The sequence below is a fragment of the Ochotona curzoniae genome, unplaced genomic scaffold, assembly GCF_017591425.1.
Source record: "Ochotona curzoniae isolate NIBS_2020 unplaced genomic scaffold, NIBS_Ocur_1.0 scaffold_2453, whole genome shotgun sequence".
In the NCBI taxonomy this organism is placed as follows: Eukaryota; Metazoa; Chordata; class Mammalia; order Lagomorpha; family Ochotonidae; genus Ochotona; species Ochotona curzoniae.
Genome location: NW_024467094.1, coordinates 8,584,464 through 8,607,057, shown reverse-complemented (window position 1 = coordinate 8,607,057; position 22,594 = coordinate 8,584,464). Strand labels below are relative to the sequence as shown.

Here is a 22,594-nt window from a genome sequence, read left to right as displayed (position 1 = left end):
ACAAGGTCACCACAGACTTGGCCTGGACTGACACAGCTTGGGAACCCTGGCACGACTGGCCAGCACGGGGGAAGTTCTTGCCAGGACCGTGCACTGCCGCACCCTGTTCTCGCTGAAGATCGGTGCCCTTGCCCCACAAGGCCATTTCTAACGCTGCAACACAAAATCCATCAAATGCAGCTGTTACTTTTTCTTTCTTTTAATTTTTTTTTTAATTATAAGGCTGTGCTGCTCTCTGCTGCCTTTGTTACTATGGGCACCATATTTTTAAAAGATTTATTTTTTAAAATTTTGTCTGAAAGGCAAAATTACAGAGAAAGGAGAGAGATGGCAAATGGCCACAACAGTTGGAGCTGGACCAGTCTGAAGCCAGGAGCTCCCTCGGTCTCTCCCACTTGGGCCATTCTCTGCTGCTTTCCCAGGCACACCAGGACTCAAACTGGTGCCCATATGGGATGCCAGCACCACTGGTGGAGGGCCAGCCCACTACAGAATGGCACTGGCCCAGATGTTACTTTTTCTAGGATGGCACCCATTGTCCGGTCTTGGCTTCAATCTCTAACACAGGCAAGCTAATGCAATCATGTGTGTGAGGGATATCATTGACAAAGCAATTAAGCCCTGGATTTGCCATTCACCTGATCTTTCTTCTTCAGTTCTTCCACTTGGCGGAGCTGTTCCGAAGTCAGCACGATCTCCATCCGCTGCATGTCTCTCATCAGCAAACGCTGAGATTCCAGAAACTGGTCATTGGCCTTCTGCCACGTATGTTTTAACTGGTTATGTTGCTGTCGCTCTTGTTCCAACAGATGGCAAACTGTTTAGGAATCCCCCAATCAGAAACACTGAATTTTAATGGTAGGCAATTTCTTCAGAAAATGGCTACTAGATCAGGTCCAGCCAATGGTTATCGCGTCAGTCTGGAATTCTGCCCCTGCCCCACAGTTTGTGGTTGAATATGGATCCAACCCCACACCATCTCTCTAAACAAAGTCTCCCAAAGTGTGTTCCTAAGAACATAAGAGCATACTAGACAGAGACTTCTGTGGGCTCCAAGGTTTAGTTACCCTCAGTTAAACAGAATTTTTTAAGATTTTTTTTTAACCACATGATTTGCATCTCAGGGTCTTAATTATGTGAATGCAGGTGACACATAATAAAAGCATTTCCAAAATTTGTTTAACATAAAGAAAAAAACCTCAACTCGGGTAGTGAGTGCCTAGGGATGCACTTGGAGAAGCACTGCCCTCAGAGCCCAAGGCAAGCAACCATGCCTATTTCTTGTTCACATATCACGCTACACTTGTCTCCCCAGAATCCTCCTTGGGTCCAGCTGGTTTTCAGTCACTCAGACTAAACGAAATGTGTGCATTGTTGATACGCAGCGGCTCAGCCAACAGTTACTGGAAAGGGAGGCGGCACCATCTAGCCACTCGCCTACTCTAGGTAACGACTTGCACGTCTTACCCTTCCCCTGTCCAACACAGCTCCGACAGAGCCTGCAATCTGCCGACCGTGCGATGAGCCCTTCCCTGTGGCTCCAGCCTTGAGCAGCCCTGAGGACTCAGATGACTGCATCAGGAGCTCCTTGCTCCTGCCCTCAGCCGCGTCCTCCCTATTCTGTTGTGCACACACCATTAAACGGAACTTCCCAACACAAAAAACTGATATCTCTCATTGGTTTAAAATAGGCAGGCAAATCTTATAGCAAACTTTCTGATGGTCAGGTGCTCGGGGTAGGACAATTCCTACAAACAATACAAATGAGTCCAGGGCCTCTTTGTGAGGCAGCAAAAAATGTCTCGGAATTAGATGATGGTGACAGTGCATAATTTTGTGAATGCATTAAAACAAAACAAAACAAGTGATTTATGTAATTGAGAAGGGTGAACTTGGCACGGGGAGTATGCTTCATAAACCTGTTATTTAAGAGTAGAAAAACAATGTTTTTCAAAGACTCCTTACTGCTCATATGATAAGCCAGCATTCCGGCCGACGCCCAGGGCACCGGTCTCCCATCCTGCCTCCTTGCCTCCTGCACTGGAAATGTGCTGGCTTGCCGAACTTACACCTCCTCAGCCTAATGCATCACGTGCAAATGGCCTGACTACCTGAAAAGTACTTACCCACCTTTCAATGTTTCACTCAGGAGGAAGAAACCCATCTGTACTTAGAACAGAAATAACACACCACCCTTTCCTGCCAGTAATGTTGTATTCGAACACCTACAGAACTTAACTGTACCAATGTGGTCACCCAACTAATCCCCCCCCCCTCCCCCAGTTTAAACTTTTAAGCTCCTGTTCAATTTTTCTTTTACTTTAATTTAAAGACTTTTTTTTGTGTGTGTCCCAGTATGGGAATTAACTTCAGCAGGTTCCTTATTTTCATCAATCAGATACTTTTTCCAAGATTTAACAGTCATAATGATTTACATTATTTCTGTCAGACACAGACACACGATTTAAACATTTATTCTGTTTCCACTGACACCATGGGTATATTGTGATGGCAACAGCACATTTGAAAACCGACCTTGAGGGCCAAAGAGCCACTTGAAGTTTAGCTTACTACTTTTACAACATGCCATAAAATAATTCTACGGATTTATCACTCCAAATTTCCACTGAAACATAACTCAATGTACAGATCTGAATTATTTAGTTTATATTTTCTGCAGTATTCGGTACATAGTATTCATCGTAGGACTATCACCAAACCTGCCACAAGCAAGACATCAAGAGGTCTTCACATCTGAATGAGAAAAAAGTGTTTTTATTATCCTCCAACTACAGTTTATCATTTTCCTGCGATGAACTGCAGTAATAAAATAGTTCCTATGACTTTGTCACCAATAGATGTCACAGATTCTTTCAGATTTCATTACAGCTGACGCAGGAATCTTACTGCCTCATTTATGCCCAGCAGGTACTTTAAAATTAGAGCTATTACACCTGCTGCTGGATCCTGTTATGGAATATATTACAGAAATAGCCTGCTCATTACTCTATCTCAGGACTAAATATTTTCATGGCTTTGATAATATTAGTTTCTTTTGTAATTGTATGCATTCTGTGTATCAAATTCATTATTCTGAGAACGCTTCACAAAGTTACCAAAGGAATCCACGACTTAGAAGGGTTTAAAACCCCAAGTACCCAGAAATCACTGTAAGAACCGAAGGCAGACGTGGAGATCTCGACCTGCACCAGGTGAGCAAAGTCACAACCGCCCTTAAAAACAGGACATTCCTCAGGGCTGCAGCCTACACTGTCCTCTGGATCCTATTTGTATTTTTTTATTTGTAACGCCCACTGACACAACGGGGCTTGGGGATAAGAGCAGTCTAATTAGAAGTTCCCAATTTTATCTTTCTGGCTAGAACTCATGCCTTGTGAAGTGCTTACTCACACCGCAGTACAAAGAGAAGCCACTAGCTCTCCGAGTATCTCTGATAATGCTCACAGCCCCAGCTTTTCCCGGGAACATCCTAACCACCCACAAAGCTTTAACTACATCGGCAACATTGCGCCAGCATCCTAGGGCTTGCTTCTGCAGTGGTCAGTATCAGAGCCACTTCTGCTGCTCTCCTGAAGACCGAGTTAAGAGACACAGAGCAGGTGTTTACCTTCGTGCAATTCTTTGCGCAGTTTCTCAGCGTCCTCCTGCAGCACAGACTTCTGAGTATTCAAAACAGCTACATACATCTCTAGATCGGTCCTACACGACTTCTCAGCTTCGAGATAGTGATTCAGTTCTTTCACCTGAAAGAAGATACAAGCCTGTTAAATTGACATTTTCTGCACTAATTTAGGAATAACAGTACTTGGCGTACTCTGAAAACAAGCCCACTGATTTTCACTTAAATTGTTATTTACATAATTTTTTTAAATGACCTATTTATTTTGGAAGCTAGAAACACACAGAGAGGGAGGGAGAGGAGAGGGACCTTTCATATACTGGTTCCCTAAACCAAGAGCTTTTCCCAGGTCTCCCACACGGATGGCGGGGCCCAAGCACTTGGGCCGTCTTTGCCCACCTTTCCCAGGCCATTAGAAGGGAGATGGATTAACAGGACAGCCAGGACACGAACCAGGACCTGGTGCCCATAAGGAATGCAGGGTTCACACACAGTGCCCTTACTTGCTACAACACAATGCAGGCAGGCCCGAGAGCTACACGCCCCAGCCACGTGGGAGACCTGCAAAACGGTCCTGGCTCCTGGCTTTAGCCGGGCCTGGCCCTGGTGCTTGTAACCATCTTGGAAGGGAACCAGGCGATGGGAGATGTCTCCCCCTTTCTCTAGAACTGTGACATCAAATAAATAAATCTTTAAAAAATTCCACTTAATGCTTTTCAAAAAGGTAGTTCCAATTTACATTTCAAGAGCAACATTCCTATATGCTTGTTATACCGCACACTTAGTAACACCAAACAAATTTGGCTTTTTAAAAACAGCTGTAATTTCTAGCCCCAAACTGGTACCATACTCTTTATAAGTTTGCTTTTCCTTGACTTACAAATGCCTTTGTTATAAATAAAGGAGACATTTTCAATATATGTACCCATGGAAATTAAAAGAGGAAATCATGGTGGGAAAAATAGTATTTTGTCTTATTTTGCAACTACACAAACTTGAAAGTCCAGTGTAGAACATTAAACTGTTATATATTATTGATCAACTATAATACTCAGAATATTAACCAAGTCTAATATCTAAAAAAATCAAGTCCAATATTTGAAATATTTACAGTCATAATAAAAAATACAACCATTTCCCAGCAAATGACTATAGAATGACTTCTTTTATCCTGGCATATAAATTGTCCATTTTAAACTTTACCTAGAATTTTTCAAATAGTTGTCTAATTTTTTAAAATTTTTTAAAAAGATTTTATTTTTATTGGAAAGGCAGATATACAGAGAGGAGAGACAGAGAGGAAGATCTTCCGTCCAATGATTCACTCCCCAAGTGAGTGCGACGGGAAGCCAGGAGCCTCTTCCGGGTCTCCCACGCGGGTGCAGGGTCCCAAAGCTTCGGGCCGTTCTCGACTGCTTTCCCGGGCCACAGTCAGGGAGTTGGATGGGAAGCGGGGCTGCCGGGATTAGAACCAGCGCCCATATGGGATCCTGGGTGTGCAAGGCGAGGACCTTAACCACTACACCACCGTGCTGGGCCCATTAATGTCTAATTTTTAAATGTCCAATTTCCTTTTAATTGAAAAGTCAGGTATACAGAGAGGAAGAGAGAAAGACGGAAACATTTTCCGTCCACTGGTTCACTCCCCAAGTGACCACAATGGCCAGAGCTGAGCCAACTTGAAGCCAGGAGCCCAAAGCCTCTTCCAGGTCTCCCAAGGCTCTGGGCTGTCCTCCACTGCCTTCCCAGGCCACAAGCAGGGAGCTGGATGGGAAGTAAAGTTACCAAGATTAGAACCAGGGCCCATATGGGACCCTGGGCATATGCAAGGTGAGGACTTTAGCTGCTAGGCCAGAGCGCTTGGCCTAAATTTCATATTGAAAGCCATTCTGATGTCTTTTCATCTTCTATCAAGTTATCCTTACTGCTCGGTCCTTATACAACACTAGTCACAGACTCCAATGAGTCTGGCAGTTGCTATCGGCTGCTTAACTGCGGGCTGGCAGCCAATCAGAAGACACTGGGCGAGCGCGGCTGCGTGCTTACCATGGAGGCACCTTCCCCGGCTGACAAAGGGGGGACAGCTTCAGGAGGGCAGCCAGGAACTGGCAGCAAATAACCACTCACTCAACCAACTCTCACTTTCGAGAACCAAATTCCACTCTGCCATGAAGGTAACGTCCAGTACTGAGCAGAACTCGGGGAAGATGGTGGCGGCAGGGTGGCATAGTATTTCAGTTTCCTCGGATACGCACGCCCACAACAACCGAAGTCAAAAACACGTGTTAAAGAGAGGGGGGAGAAAACACCGAAAGCTACTTGTTCCAAAGAACCCAGATGGGATCACCACCTACCCCGGTGAGCACGGAGGGAGGCAGCACGGCCCGAGGTCACCGCAGCCGCTGAGACTGCCAAGCCCAGCTCACTCCCACGGTGGGCCAACGTGACACACTTGCAGAGGCTTACAACTAGGTTAAGGTAAACCAGAAGCCCGCTTTCATTTTCATTTCCCTGTCTCGACCACAGCTGCACAGCTGCTTTAGGAAACCGCTATTCATACCATTCACCTGGTTTTTTTTCCCTCTGTCGTTTATGAACTTGACCATTATATTTGTTTGGGATGTGAACTCTGTCACTGTGAGTCCCCAGGTATCTTCACACAGTATCTTAACACCTAGCAAGTTTTATTTTCTAATGTGTCCAAATTTGTCAATTTTCCTTTTATAGTCACTGTATCTGTCCTACTTAAGAAACTTTCTGTACACCAACAAGTACTCTCTTTTTTAGTATCTGAAAGTTTCAAAGGTTTACTTTTCAGCCTGGGGTTCTTAAGTCACTGAAATTAATTCTTGTGTATTAAATAGAAAGCCAATGCCACTTGCTCCCGTGGCTGTAACCCGTCAGTTTGAAAACGTGTGAAACAAGCCATTCCTCCCCCACCGCCCTGTAACACCTCCCGTGGGTCGAGTGCCCACGTCCTGAGGGCAGCTCTATCTCTGGGCTCACCACTCTGCCTCACCGGTCCATCGGTTTACTTCTACATCTGTTGACAAACCACCCTAATGATAGCAGTGTCACTTTCCAAGTCTTCTCATGGGGTAAATAGGGCACATCCCCCCACCCTGTCTTCTCCAAAGTTTGTGAGATAACAATCCTTACTCTTGGCCTGTCTGCATCGCTTACAGAATCTAATTATCAAGGTCTGTAGCTACCCTTGTTGCATTTTGAGTAGAATGTGCGTTTATAAATGAAATTGGGGGAGGCGCTGCTTCACCTACAATGTTCTGTCTTCATGCAGGAACACAGGTGTTCAATTCTTCACGAATGACGGCTTATAACATTCTGTCAAGATACGTCACATGTGGGCCCAGCGGCGTGGCCTAGCAGCTAAAGTTCTAGCCTTGAACGCGCCGGGATCCCACGTGGGTGCCGGTTCTAATCCTGGCAGCTCCACTTCCCATCCAGCTCCCTGCTTGTGGCCTGGGAAAGCAGTTGAGGACAGCCCAGAGCCTTGGGACTCTGCACCCACGTGAGAGACCTGGAAGAAGTTTCTGGCTCCTGGCTTCGGATCAGCACAGCATCAGCTATTGTGCTCACTTGGGGAGTGAATCATCGGACAGAAGATCTTCTTCTCTGTCTCTCCTCCTCTCTGTATATCCGCCTTTCCAATAAAAAAAAAAATCTTAAAAAAATATACATATATTAAAAAAAAGATCCGTCACATGTTTAGGTGGATGGCTAAGTAAGGCAGAGTTTGGGCAGTTCGTTTTTGTTTGGTTTTATTATTGAGACTCTTTCCCAACAGCGTTCTTAAATTGGATAGACTGGGTTACAGAAACACTGTTGTCTTGTTGGAGTAACTTCCAATTTGCTTAGCTCTTCTTAGGTCTAGTACCGGGATGTGCATCCTGGAACATTTTGGCATGGCCAATCTCAGCAGGTTCAGCTCTCTCACATTCTGACACTTCATTTCTTCATGAAATGCAGTGTGAGACCACAAATACAAGCTGCACACTTGCGAGCATGGGCCTCTGCACAATGCTGCCATTCCTGGGACGGCTGCTCAGCGCTCACTGACCACCTTCACTGAAGATCTAAGTCATTACATGTTAAAATTCACTCAAATGCCTTTCTGAACTTGAATATATTGCTTTTCTCCCTCAATCTTTCAGGAGACACATCACAAAAATTTTCTGGTAAAACACCACCCTTAAGTTTCTGAGAATATATCCTATGTGGTCATGACTACTATTTTTCTTTTCCTTTTTTCTTTAGTTACATTGTTGAACATTTTTGGTTCTTTATTCCCCAACCCGTAATTCCCTTACACTACCTTGTTATCTGCTTTTAAACAATGAAGATGCACAAATCTTAGGAGCTATAGTTTTTCTGTTTTCTGACAGTTTATAAAGTTCATAAATTACTAAAATCTAAGAATTCTTTCTAGAAGGTCTGACCTGAGACACCAGCGGAATCTGACGTCTTTGAGGAAGGGAAGGCAGAAAGACTCGGACTCTGCATTCGTGTTACATCACAATGAAGAGCTTAGGATCTGGCACTGCAGTGCAGCAGCTTGAGCTGTCACTTACTAGGCTGCTCTCCTGTACAGGGTGCTGGCACAAGTTCTGGCAACTCCACTTCTGACTCAGTTCCCTGCTTACGTGCCCGGGGAGACTGTGGATGATGGGCCAAGTGCTCAGGCCCCTGCCACTCCTAGCTGCTGCCTTGGGCCTGGCCCATGTCTAACTGTTGGAGTCACCTGGGAAGTGAACATGTGGAGAGAAGATGGGCCTCCTTCACTCTCTCTGCTTCGCCCTCTTTCTCTGATGCTCTGCCTTTCAACTGAACAAGGAAATGTCTTAAAAAAATTTACTATTTTAGCTTTCCTATCCTAAGCTGGCACAATCTGGCTAATTATCTTTTATTAGAAATGTTTCTATTTAATCAATTTTCAAATTTAGAGGTGTAACATTATTCATAGTACTTACCCAGAAATCTAATTTTCAGTTATGCTGGCTTCATTTTCAAATGATTTGTTTTTGGTTTTTTTTTTTTTTTTCATTTTTGCTGAAAAGCCAGAGATATTTCTGTCATATTAAATTTTGAATTGCTTAATGCTCTTATTCTGTTATCTTGTTTCACTAATTTCTACTTGTGTTAATTCTGTTTATTTTCAGTTGATATTGTTTTTTTCTTCTAAATCCCTGAGTAAATATTCATATACTTGGGCCCAGCACAGCAGCTAAAGTCCTTGCCTTGCATGCACCCAGGATCCCATACGGGTGCCAGTTCTAATTCTGATGACTCTGTTCCCATCTAGCTCCCTGCTTGTGGCCTGTGAAAGCAGCCGAGGGCGACCCACAAAGCCTTGGGACCCTGCACCTGCATGGGAGACCCAGAAGAGGCTCCTGGCTCCTGGCTTTGGATTGGCTGAATTCCAGCTGTTGCGGTCACTTGGGGAGTGAACCAGCAGAAGGAAGATCCTCCTCTCTATGTATCTGACATTCCAATAAAAATAAATAAATCTTTTTAAAAATTCATATTCTCCTGTATTTTAAAAATAATGTTTCAGATTTACATTCATTTCACTCCCCGACAGCCACGGCTGGGCCAGGCTGGAGGGAGAAATGGGGAACTGAGATGAGGTCTCCCTTGTGGACGAATGCATCCAGTGGAGACCTCATCTGCTGCTTCCCAGGGTGCCCAGGTGCACATGAGCAGGAAGCAGAATGGGGACCAACCAGGCACTGGGACAGGAGACGGGTACCTAGTGGTGTCAACTACTGCCCCAAACATCCACCACCTAAGTATCTTGTCATTTTTTCCCCCCATGAATGCTTTTTTTCCAGGCATCTTAACTATAATGTTATTGTAAATAACCATATAACATAATAGAGTTAGAGTTGTATAATATCAATTCTTCAAAATGTGTTATTTTATGAATGCTGGGAAAAGTAATGTATCATAATATTACAGTATCCTAAATGTTTATATGTCTTGATAAATGATTCTCATAATGGCCTTCTAGTGGAGGTAGTTATCTTCATTTTACAGAGGAGAAAATCAAAGTACAGTATGAGCAGTAATGTGCCCAAGGTTCCTCAGGCTATGGAATGCTGAGCTCTTATCTAAAATAAGGACCTGCTTGACACTGCACTTGGCTGTATCAGCTGTCATTGGGAAATTGCTTACTGGCATATCTTCCCTTCATTCCTTTTTTTAAAAATTTTTAAAATGTTTTCTTTTAAATGCCATTGACACAGCTGAGAGGGATGTGCACCCATGGGGGCCTCTGATGAGGGTGGGGAGGGTCAGGTATGGAGGAAGGTGGGTGGGACACATGTTTCAGTGCACAGGGGAGACGGGGGAGGGACCGCTCCTGGCTGTCCTGGGTCCTCTCTTACTCTACAATTCAATCTCATTCTGTGATTTTATTTTCAGTACATCTTTTATAAAAACGTTTCATGTAAAAAATGCAATCTGATCATTGTTAGTAATCAGATTGTACCTACTTGAGATAGTCCCATTAGCTTCTATAGTCCTACTTTGTATTTTAGTCTTTTCTCAGTTTTTTCTGCTTTCTTACTTCATTTTTCAATTATTAAAAATTTTTAACATTCCCATATCTCCTCTGCTGAGTCTTTATGGCCAACAAAGTCAGCCACACTCTGAAACATCAGTTATGGGGCTGGAAAAAAGTCAACTCTGAACAGGATTTTCCTTGATAAAAAAAAAAAAAGAATGAGATTTGGCTTCATGGTGATAAAAAAATAAACTCATTCTGTGAAGGGGTCACTCGGGATAAAGCAACGTTATTGCGATTATTCAAGTTATTCAAGACGTCCTTAAAGGCAAAATCATTCTGAAGTGGGTATTTTTTCTTTGTGTGTGTGCACATGTGAGTATGTTAGAGAAAACAAGATTCTTAAGATGCACAGTCTAAATTACAGAGTTTTCACCCTTCGTGATTCTAATTTTGGTCAAGGCATGAAAGCAGAGCCTTGGGTTTCACACACATGGATTACAGAGTTCTACAACCTTGGAGGCCTCCAGTTCCTTAATCTTCTCCTCAGCCTCTGTCAGTTTATCTTTCAAAGCAGCAATTTCCTTCTCCATGGGCATCACAACAGATCGAAGTTTTTCAGCATCCTCCTGGGCCTGTGGTTAAAGACAATTAAATGTCACAACTTACTCATTTATTGCATTTTCTAAGAAATACTGACTCATCCCTTTACTAAAAATTAACATAATTCTACCATGTGCCATGTTAGCATTTATAAAATCAACTGGTTAAATGATGCATTGCTTTTACGATGAAGCATTCCCCAACACTATGCTTACCATTTGAAGTAGTAGAAATCGATTCACCATGACAAACTTCATGATTAAGTTAGAAAAAAGCCAGTATGAAAGAGGAAATAGACACAGTATTTATAATCCTGGGTTACTAAGTTAAAGAGTTCATCGTTTCTTTTTTTTTGTTTTGTTTTATTATTTTTATCAGAAAGATAGAAAAGATTTTATGATGAGAAGGAGAGACATTAAGAGATCTTCCATCTGCTGGGTCACTCTTCAAACGGTCACAACAGCTGGGGCTGAGCTAGTCCAAAGCCAGGAGCTTCATCTAGGTCTCCCACGTGAGTGCAGGATCCCAAGGCTTTGGGCCATATTCCACTACTTCCCAGGTCGTAAGTAAAGACCTGGATGGAAAGTGGAGCACCCAGAATATGAAGCAGTGTCCATATGGATCCTGGCACTTGTAAGGTAAGGATTTAACCATTGAGCCATTGCACTTAGCCCACTATGTGAGTTATTGTGCACTATTAAAATAATTGGTTATACTTAAACTATAGCCTGTATTTTCTAAAATCTTAGGAAACAAAAAGGCTTCTGTTTGAGGCAGTCTATCCTGATTTGAACACATCACAATGTATACAGGTGTTGAAAAATCACATGACATCCCACAAGAAATTTTTTGGGTCAATTAAAACATTTTTAAAGGCTTCCATTCAATTATTTCAAAAGCAATTTTAAAATATAATGTTGCTTTTACTATCTGAGTGAACCAAACAAAACACAAGCTCCACATGGTTTTCTGAACTCCCTTTTCAAAACATGGATTAAAAAGGAATCAACTGGGCCTCGCACAATAGCCTAGTGGCTAAAGTCCTCACCCCAGGGAGCCCGTGTGGTCACTGATATATATACCCCAGTTACTCTGGTTCCCATCCGGTTCCCTGCTTGTTGCCTCCTGGGAAAGCAGTCGAATATGGCCCAAAGGCTTGGGACTCTACACCCATGTGGGAGACATGGAAGAAGCACCTGGCTCCTGGCTTCAGGTTGGCTCAGCTTCAGCTGTTGTGGCTACTTGGGGAGTGAACCATCGGACGGAAGATCTTCTCTTTCTTCCTCTCTGTATATCTGCCTTTGCAATTAAAAAAAAAGGGGGGGAATCAACCGGGATCAATGTGATGGCTAATCCTCCATCTGCAAGTGCTGACATCCCATATGGGTGCTACTTTGTGTCCTGCCTGCTTCATTTCTCATCCAGCTCCCTGCTTAATGACTGGAAAAGAAGTAGAAGAGGGCCCAAAGCCTTGAAACCCTGGATCCACATGGGAGACCCAGAAGTAGTTCCTGGCTCAGCTCTGGCGATTAATCCAAACTAATCAAAGGCTAAGTTTTCTCAATAGGGATGGGCACTTGGCAGGACTCCTCACTCTGCCAGGAGTGCCTGCTCCAGTTTTGGATCCTTTTCAGATTCCAGCTTCCTGCTAATGAGCACAACAGTTGATGACACAAGTATCTGGCTCCCTGCCACCCACATGGGAGACCCAGACAGAACAACGTAACAGACTCCTGGCTTCACCCTGGCCCAGCACTGAAAGCATCTGAGAATGAACCAGCAAAGAGAGCTCTCTAACTCTCTCTGCCTTTCAAACCAATAAAAATTAAAAAGTAGATTTTCTCAGTGACTAAAAAAAAAAAATCACAACGTATGCCTTGTAGCCCTATTTTCAAGCACATTATGTGTTATATTCATTACACAGGAACCAAGAGATAGAGAGGAAAAGAGGAAAAATAAAACCTGTTCTAAAACTTCAGTTTAGACCTAATCATTAAAAAATTCACATAGTATTTGTTGTGGCAGGCACTGTGGCCCAGTAGGTTGAGTCTCTCTTTGGGATGCCCACATTCCATTTCAGAGTGCCAGTTCAAGTAACTGCTACTCTACACTTCCAATCCAGCTTCCTGCTAACACGCCTGAGAGACAGGGAATAACAGCCCAAGTCCGTGGGTTCCTGCCACTCATGTGGGAGACCCATTTTGTCCTACCTTCATCCTGGCCCATCCCCAACTTGCAAGCATGTGGGGAGTGAAGCAGTACATGAAGGTTGACTGATCAATCTTTCCCCTCTCTGTCACTTTCCCCTTCAAATAAATCAATCTTCTAAAAAAATATGCATGGGACATACATATTCTAGAAGATATTACTCTAGGCATTTAGGACACAAAAATTAGGGTCAGCAGGTTAAGCCATTACTTGAGACGCCTTCATCCCAGACTGGAGTGACAGTTTGGGTCCTGGTTACTCCATAGTGCAGATCCAGCTTGGGCAGCAAAGGATGGTCCATGACCTTGGGCTCCTGCCACCCAGGTGGGAAACAGAAGAGTTCCTGGCTCTTGACTGCAGTTTGGCCCAACCCTAGCAGTTGGGGACATTTGGGAAGCAAACCAGTTGATGTGTAATATTTCTCTGTCTAGGTTTCCTGGTTTCAAGAGCTATCATTCTAGCAGGAGAGAAAGGCAGCAAACATTACACAAAATAAATAGGTCAACTCTACAGATTATAAGGTAACAGGTGCAAAGCAAAGAGTGGCATAGAGAGAATCAGGAATATAGAGATGGTAGAGTGAGGGCAACAGGCAAGCTGCAGTGTGGAGTACAAGGGTCAGGATGGACCTTGTCAAGTAGTGACATTGATGACAGGTTCACCCTGGGGACGGGAGCATCACATTATCTAGCACTACGCTGTGTGTCCAAGCCATTCCTCCAGAGAGAACACAAAACTACTACCACAACCACAAAAGCACTTGGCACTTGCATACACATATTTCTGCAGAGAAACACGTTTCCTTCATACCTTTTTCATTTCGTTTTCTAAATTTTCCTCCTCTTGGCCTTCAGACAGCCTCCTTCTTAAATCAGCTATCTCCCTTTCTGCAGTCTCGCGGTACTGTGCCCACTGCGTTCGCTCTTGCTCCAGCCTAAGGTGGAACTGGTGCTCATAGTCACGAACTGTTTCTACAAAACATCACCAAATATTTCATGTCTCCACATGGTGAATAAAATGCTCTGACACACACCAAAACTGTTTAAATTATTTGAGGAGCTTATGCTAATTTCTAAAACTACTTAAGAAAAAAAAAAAAACATCACATTTCTAGTTTTTAAAATCTGTAGAAACAAGGGTTTTAAATCATCTCTAACTTTCACCATAATTTATGTGTGCCATGTGTTACTTTACACATGAGCAAAATTTAAGAAAGGTTTAACAGTCTGGCCGTTCCTCATAAACAGGAAGCAGAACTAGAATGCAAACTTATGGCCATATTGTGGTGCAGCCGCCTGTATCCTGCACCCACTGCTGATCCAGCTCCCTGCTGATGCAGAGGAAGATGGTCCATGCTCCTGAGCCCCAGCCATCCACAGCAAGTGCTGGATGGAGGCCCTGGCTCCTGGCTTCAGTCTGGTCCAGCACTGCGTTTGGGTGTGAAGGCCATTTGGAGAATAAACCATTGGATGGAAATGTCTGTCTCTAACTTTACATTTCAAATAGATCTATAAATCTTAAAAACACGCATACACACACAAAAGATTTCACATTCTTCACCACAACCAAAATCTATGTTCTCAGACACCTCCCTATGGTTCCCAAGACAACAACGGCACATTACACCAATCTCACTGTCTGAAAGGGTACAAAAGGGGATATATTTCTGTAACACTCAAACGCAACCCCAGATTGTAATCTGAGAAAAGTACAATAAAGTCTTATGAAAAGGTCTTGTTTCAATAAAATACCAGTATCTTTAAGAGAATCTTAAGTTACATCTTTAATATAATCTTAAGCTATATCTTTAATAGAATCTTGTTATGTTAATTAAAAGACACGTAACTGCTGGCCACCTATTAATTTCCATTCCTCCTTCCTTAAAAAAAGAGAGCCCAATTTTGTTCAGGAAGCCCATGTGCCCATTTGATAAACTATACGTTCCTGTTTCATATATGGCGATTGTGAATAACCACACTTGACCCACAAAGACTAAGTGATGCGGAAGATTTCACCTGCAAAGGCAATTTTTTCTTAAAAACCTAAACAATATGGCAATGATAAACCACAAGGGCAGTAATGATCTCGAGGCGGCGTATGCACGTGGCCTCCTGCAATGGGCAAGACCGTGCTGCAGGTCGGCTCCCTTCCGTTCCCACGGGGCTCCTCTCACCCACACGACCTGCCTCGCTTCTATGGAAAAATCTTTAAAACCTTGGTTCACGGGTGAGGCTTAAAAGCAGGGCTGCTCTTCTTTCTAACAGGACATCTTGAATACAGTAGTATAAAGAACCAAAAATGAAACTTGGTATCAATTATAAGGCCCCGGGCCCGGCACAATAGCATAGTAGTTAAGGTCCTCGCATTGAACACACCAGGATCCCATGTGGACGCCAGTTCTAATCCTGGCAGCTCCGCTTCCCATTCAGCTCCCTGCCTGTGGCCTGGGAAAGCAGTAAAAGATGGCCTAAAGCCTTGGGACCCTGCACCTGCATGTGGGAGACCTGGAATGAAGTTCCTGGCTCCTGGCTCTGGATCGGCACAGCACCGGCCATTGTGCTGACTTGGGGAGTGAATCATCGGACGGAAGATCTTCCTCTCTGTCTCTCCTCCTCTCTGTACATCTGCCTTTCCAATAAAATAAATAAATCTTTAAAAAAAAATTATAAGGCCTCTTGAAAAATGTTCTCATAACAATCAGAATCTGTAACTTTAGAAAACCCGCAAACTGCTCTTGGTCTTCACCTTTCATGACAGCCTGCAACGAAGCCACTTCTTCCCTCCACTGCCTTTTCACCTCGTCGATGGCTTCTTGCTTGGTGTTCTCCGAGACGGTGGCTATGGCCTTGATGTTCTCCATCTCAGCTTGAGCTTCCCACAGCTGTGTCCGAAGGTGGCCCAGGTCGTCCTGCGCAGCCTGCAGTACTGCATTCTGTCTCTTCAGGTCCTCTGAGGGGAAAAAGGACAAGCCTTTCCATCAGTGAGGGAGTCACCCGGATCAGGGTGGTGCGCTAAGGGGGAAAAACCAGGCATCACATTCTGAAATAACATGCAAAACTACACCAGTTTAAAAAGAGGTGAGATGTGAATCATTAATGGCCTATTCCCAAAGTGGTTAGGCTTGTAGTAAATTCAGAATGCAATGTTGGCTCTCTCATGGCTGGCTCAATCAATTTGGTCAAATTATTTAACTCTCTGGCTGAAGTTTCCACATCTGGGAAACAGGGATTAAAAATAACCACCTCCAGACCCGGTGCAGTAGCCTAGTGGCTAAAGTCCTTGCCTTGCATGCCCATGTGGGCGTCGGTTCATATCCCGACTGCTCCACTTCCCTTTCAGCTCCCTGCTTGTGGCCTGGGGAGACAGAGGATGGCGCAAGGCCTTGGGACCCTGCACACGCATGAGAACCTGGAAACGGCTACTGCCTTCAGGTTGGTTCAGTCCTGGCCACTTGAGGAGTAAACCAGTGGATGGAAGATTCTTCTGTCTGTGTCTTTCTCTCTGTAAATCTGCCTTTCTGATAAATAAATAAATCTTAAAAAGAAAAAAAGAGTCTATTTTGCTTGAAAGAGTTACAGAGAGACAGAGAGAGACAGATCTTGCAAATGCTGGTTCACTCCCTAAATAGTTGCAATGGCCAGAGCTGGGCTTGTCCAAAGCCAGGAGTCAGGAGCTTCTTCCAGGTTTTTTACATGGGTGCAGGAGCTTAAGGTCTGGGGCCAACCTCTGCTGCTTTCCCAGACCATTAGCAGGGTGCTGGATCAGAAGCAGGGCAGCAAGGATTCGATAAGCTGGCTGCTACACCGCACTGGCCCCATGGGCTTTTAAATACATTTGTCAGTGATCAATATTCCTTCCTCAGTGATATCTTTGTTCCAAATAAACTGGTTCCTTCTAGAAGCGCATGTTCTACACAGTAAGTGTCTCTTTTTTCACAAAACTTTTTCCAGTCTACTTCTATTTATATCTTAAACTGCTTTTTGTACCTTTTTAATATCCATGTGAAAGTCATACTTAGGAGGTTAAAAACTGCTCATCTTTGGGCCCGGCGCGGTGGCGCAAGTGGTTAAAGGTCCTCGCCTTGCACACCCGGGATCCCAGATGGGCGCCGGTTCTAATCCCGGCAGCCCCGCTTCCCTTCCAGCTCCCTGCCTGTGGCCTGGGAAGGCAGTCGAGGACGGCCCAGGGCTTTGGGAACCTGCACCCACGTGGGAGACCCGGAAGAGGCTCCTGGCTTCGGATCGGCATAGTATCGGCCCGTTGCGCTCACTTGGGGAGTGAATCATCGGACGGAAGATCTTCCTCTCTGTCTCTCCTCTCTGTATATCCGCCTTTCCAATGAAAAAATAATAAAAATAAATCTTTAAAAAAAAAAACTGTTAATCTTTGCAAAAAACTGACTTGCAGATTCCTCCACCATCCACACAAGTCACACGGTCACACAGGATCGGCCCATGCCTCCACTCCTCACCAAGACAGTGACAGGGCTCCTTTGCTGCAATCTCCCATCAGTGGTGAAACTCTAGTTCATTTTCCTATCTTCAATATCAGCTGGTCATGAAGACAACACTGTTATTATCAGTCATTAAGAGTTAGTCATCAGTAGCCTCGGTCACAGGAGAGAAAACTCAGTGATACTATTTTTTAACTAAAAGAAATTTTAACACTCGTCAATTTCACACGGGACTCTTACCACAAATGCAAAGAGTGCACGGAAGCATTTTAATGCAAAAGGCTATACTTTAGAAATCTGCGTAGGCCTGTCAATGGAACTAACCCAGCAATGGGATGAAGATACAGACACTGAACCACAGAGGAGAGCATGCAGTGTGTGCGCACAGGTGCAAATGAACTCTATTTCAGTGTTAGACTATTTCATTCAATATAAAAAAAAAGAAATTATTACTTCTGGAATACTTTAGAGGGTTTTCTTTTAAATGTTAATCTCATCTTTCTTCTACTAGAATGGCAAAAATAAGAGTGATCTTCCATCCACTATTTTATTGCTCAAAGGCTTGCAAAAGCCAGGACTGGGCCTGGCAAAAGCCACCTCATCTAGGTCTCCCTTCCGGGTGGCAGTGGACCAAGCACCTGCAGGAAGAGGGATCCGAAGCACAATTGCCAGAACTCAAACAGGCACCCTAATGTGGATGTGCATGTCCCCTGTGGCAGTTTTAGCCACCAGACCACAAGACCTACCCCTGTGTCCAATGCAGTAGCCTAGTGGCTAAAATTCCTGCTTTTGCATATGCCAGGATCCCATATGGGTACCGGTTCATACTCCGGCTACTCTACTTCCCATCCAGCTCCCTACCTATGGCCTGGGAAAACAGTGGAAAGTGGCCCCAAACCTTGCGACCCTACAGCCACATGGGAGACTTGGAAAAGGCTCTAGGATCTTGGCTTTGGATCGGTTCAGCTCCAGCCATTGTGGCTGCTTAGGGAGTGAGTCAGCAGACAGAAGATCTTCCTCTCTGCCTCTCCTGCTATTTATCTGATTTCCCAATAAAAATAAATCTTAAAAAAAAAAAAGACCTACCCCTGAGGATATTTAATTCACCGCTGGACCCTACAAAGTTATCATAACTCAAGCTTATGTATTTAGCATCACCCCATGCTGATTTTCCCCACTCAGAATTGGCGATGACCCAGACCTGTAACTCCCAAGACACTGTGAGCAGAAAAGCTGCCAACAAACACTAACTTTATAATCCATCTCGCACAAGTTTCCACACATTTAAAAGCAGCAATGTTGGGCTGGCTCCGTGGTACAGAAAGCAAATCCTCCATACACAAGGGCCACTATCCCACATGGGCACCAGTTCCTGTCCCAGCTGCCCCACTTCTGATCCAGCTCATTGTTTACAGCCTGAGAAAGCAGCAAAGGCTGGCTCAAATCCTTGGGATGCCGCACGCAAATAGAAGACCCAGAAGAAACTCCTGGCTCCTAGCTTCAAATCAGCTCAGCTCCATCCAGTGGATGGAAGATCTTTCTCTCTCTCTCCCTGTGTATCTGCCTTACAAATAATATCAATCTTTTTTCTAATGTGGGTAAAGTTTTGTGTTGTGTTGTCTTGGTTTTTTTTTAAAAAATTATTTCATTTTTATTGGAAAGTCAGATATACAGAGAGGAGGAGAGACAGAGAGGAGGAGAGACAGAGAGAAAGATCCTCCATCCGTTGATTTATTCCCCACGTGACTGCAACGGCCAGAGCCAAGCCAATCTGAAGAAAGGAGCCTTGAGCCTCTTCTTGGTCTCCTTCACAGATGCAAGGTCCCAAGGCTTTAGGCTGTCTTCTACTGCTTTCCCGGGCCACAAGCAGGGAGCTGGATGGGAAGCAGAGCAGCCAGGACACAAATCAGCACTCCTATGGGATCCTGGCACATACAAGGTGAGGACTTTGTCACTGAGCCACCACAGTGGGTCCTCTAATTCTGAATTTCAAGTAAATAAATTAACCTAAAATATAGAAATTTGTTTATTTTCCTTCTCACAAACCTGCATCTCTATCAGTTCCTTCAGTGACTGGAGGCAAATGCCCCTATTTGTGGTATGCCAGGGGATCTGTTTTTTCCTCACTGCTAACTCAACTACATATAAAATTAGGGATTGACAATTTTTTTTCCCCATGCATTCTGGAGATATTATTTAATTCTCTTCTGGCATTTTCTGTGCTTATGGGGTAGCTCCTTTCAGCGCAATTGCTTTTTCTCTCAGCAATTCTTTTCTTAATTTACCTACCTATGTTTTTACTTATTCAAAAGGGTGAGTTATACAAATAGAGGGATAAAGAGAGATCTTCCATCCACTGGTCCACTCCCCAGAAGGCTGTGGTAGCCAGGACTGGGTCAGGCCGAAGCCAGGAGCTTCTGCAGAGTCTCCCACAGGGGTGTGGGGACCCAGGGACTTGGGTTATCGTTTGCCGTTTTCTCTGGTACATTAGTGGAAAAGGAGGATAGGAAGTAGAACAGCTGGGACTTGAACCGGCACTGTAGGTCAGTGTTGCGGGTAGCAGTGTTGCTGGGACATCAGTGTTGCGGGTAGCAGTTCAGCCCTTGGCACCACAATGCCAGCTCCCCTGGGGTCCTTTTTTTTTTTTTAAACATTTTCTTTTTTAGTCTCGACGTTTTATAGTTTCTATCCAAGAATAAACTTACAATTATTTACCATTCAGTTAAAGACACACATTTTCTGTATCGCTTACGAAATCTGCTACCTCAAATATTTTCTCAAATATGCTGAAGGTTTTCAATCAACAATCAATTCTCAATGCCTTTGATACTTTCTTTGAATATTTCCTCACCCCACATCCCTGACTTTTTCTTCTTCTTCTAGCTGGGAGGGAGAATTCCTCAACATACTTCTGTAATCACTGAAATCACTATCTTGTCTGCAATTTTAATCACTTATGAGCCTTATCTCAAGCTCTGTAACTTCCTTCCGAAATTTTGAATGGCTTGTTTGTTAATTTTGTATGCACTGTTGGTTCATTCCCTCCCTAAGTGTAAGCTCATGACACCTGACCCTCAGCTTCCCACCCTTCCTTTTCACCGCTGGAATTCTGGTTGGCATCGGGGCTCTACACACAGACCACAAGTGCCCACAGGCGAAGTCCTTCCGGGTACTACCAGACACTCGCTCTGTCTTCTGATGCTTCATGGGCTCCACTGCTCTCAGTTTCCCTCAGCTGGAGAAGGCTCAGGACTTCCGCTTGGTGTTTGCTGTCCTAGGCTCCTACTCACTGCCCCCAACTAAGGGGATCCAAGCCACAGACATTCCCACAGCACCAGCCTCTGTACTGCAGCTGGCCAGAAGAGGAAAGCTGAATCAGAAAACAGTTTTTCTCAAGTCCAACAGACATCAACAGAACTCTCAGAGAGTGTGTATCACTTCCAGTAGCAGTCAGCTGGGGGGTGGAGAGGAAAGGAAGGTATACTAAGGCAAAAACAGGCAGGAAGCGGACTCAAAACTTACAAATTTCATTAGTTTTTTTCTTATTGCTGTTTGAACTTGTATCCCAGCTATTCCTCAAATAGATGCAAGCACAGCTGTTACAGCACTGAGCGTGAAAGCTGCTGCTGTGGAGAAAGGCTGTGTCTGGATTCCAGAGCTACCTGGACCTGGTCTGCTGACAGATCCAACACAGACTGCTGCGCACAACAAAGCCAGGCCGTCCGCCTACAACACCTGCAGGCACCGTGAAGCCTGGGCTTGGCACACGTCACAGCGGATGCAAGGAGAGAAGTTTCTGCTTTAGAGGGAATCTTTAAATACATCACACTGTGTAGGCAAACAACCAACACTGAGAGAAAACAATCAGCGCTGGCTCTCAGGTCGTGCATGTTGTCTCCGGTCAGGCCACCAGGGACTCCTAGAAAGGATCACAGTATTCCAGGCTGCCTATCTGCCGACAGCTTCATTTTTACCGAGAACCTCCGACTGCAAAAAGGCAAGTGTACAGAAAAGGCTATTCATTGGCTGTGAAAGCAACTTAAACGTAGCAAGGACATTTTCCAACTAGTCCACATCCTGTTTCCTTTAGAGACAGAACACTGCAAAGTGCTAATGCAATTCACAAGTGAGGTGAGGGTCTCTCAATCACTTTCACTTTAGAATTTTACAAAAGGTCAATTTTAAAATTTCAAAGAAAATACGAAAGCAAAACCCGGAGAGCTTTATTTAGGGAAACAAAAACAAACAAAACAAAACAAAACAAAAAAAACAAAGCAAATCTAGCAAATTTTGGACAAGATTAACCTCGATTTGTTGAAAAACAAACACTGATGGGAAAAAATTATTGTGAGGCTAGCCAAGCTAACTATGGGGGCTCTGGGTGTGAGGTGAAGGATGCATTTGGCCAGGCTCCCTCTGGGCTTGAACAGGTCAGCAGAGGAAACATTGTCATGGCCTTATCTACATACGTTAAGCATACTACAGGTCACCTTGAGAAGAACACACTTTTTTCTTTCTTTCTTTGCTAATGATCCTTTATTCAGTTTTGGCTCAACAGTATCTTCCTTTTACCTCCAGCTCCCTGGGCTGTGGTAGGCATATCGAATTCTGCCAATTTTCTGCCAAACCCTTTAAATACAGGAGTCTGTGAGATTATCACAGCTTGAAGGTCCTCTGGCTCCTAAATCCCCTACTTCTTTTTTTTTTTTTAATTACATTGCATTATGTGACACCATTTTTTAGGCACTGGATTCCCCCTACTCCTCCCCTAAACCGCCCCCCATGGTGGATTCCTCCACCTTGCTGCATTGCCACAGTTCAAGTTCAGTTTGGGGTTCTTTCATTGCAAGCATATACCAAGCATAGAGTCCAGCATCTTCTTGTTCAGATAAGTTCAAGGGCTTCTTGTGGAGACCATCTCTGGTCTGAAGTGTTGTCTTGCCAATTCAAGATAGAAACAAATTTAGGGGTCAGTGTAATGTCACAGCTTGCCTAACAGGCTGGGAAAGCAGCAATACATGGCCAGTGCTGTTAGGACCCCACCATCCCTGTGGAAGACCCACAGAAAACCCTTGCTTTGGTCATGCCCAGACCTGCCTACTGCCGCCACTTAAAGTAAAGATCCATCAACTTCTTCAAATAAATCAATCTTGGGCCCAGCACAATA

At 44.2% G+C, this 22,594-nt stretch overlaps 1 protein-coding gene across 2 annotated transcripts in view; it reads right to left on the bottom strand.

The window, feature by feature from the left end:
- RABEP1 (rabaptin, RAB GTPase binding effector protein 1) overlaps positions 1 to 22,594 on the bottom strand; it is an 81,506-nt gene that overhangs the window by 31,258 nt on the left and 27,654 nt on the right. The window contains exons 3-7 of one of the 2 annotated variants that reach the window (XM_041001464.1): positions 15,720 to 15,923; positions 13,785 to 13,945; positions 10,679 to 10,798; positions 3,629 to 3,764; positions 639 to 817 (exon numbers count right to left, since the gene is read on the bottom strand). In XM_041001464.1, coding sequence (XP_040857398.1) covers positions 639 to 817; positions 3,629 to 3,764; positions 10,679 to 10,798; positions 13,785 to 13,945; positions 15,720 to 15,923 — 800 coding nt within the window. The remainder of the gene's footprint in view (positions 1 to 638; positions 818 to 3,628; positions 3,765 to 10,678; positions 10,799 to 13,784; positions 13,946 to 15,719; positions 15,924 to 22,594) is intronic. The other variant, XM_041001465.1, reaches the window with a different exon arrangement.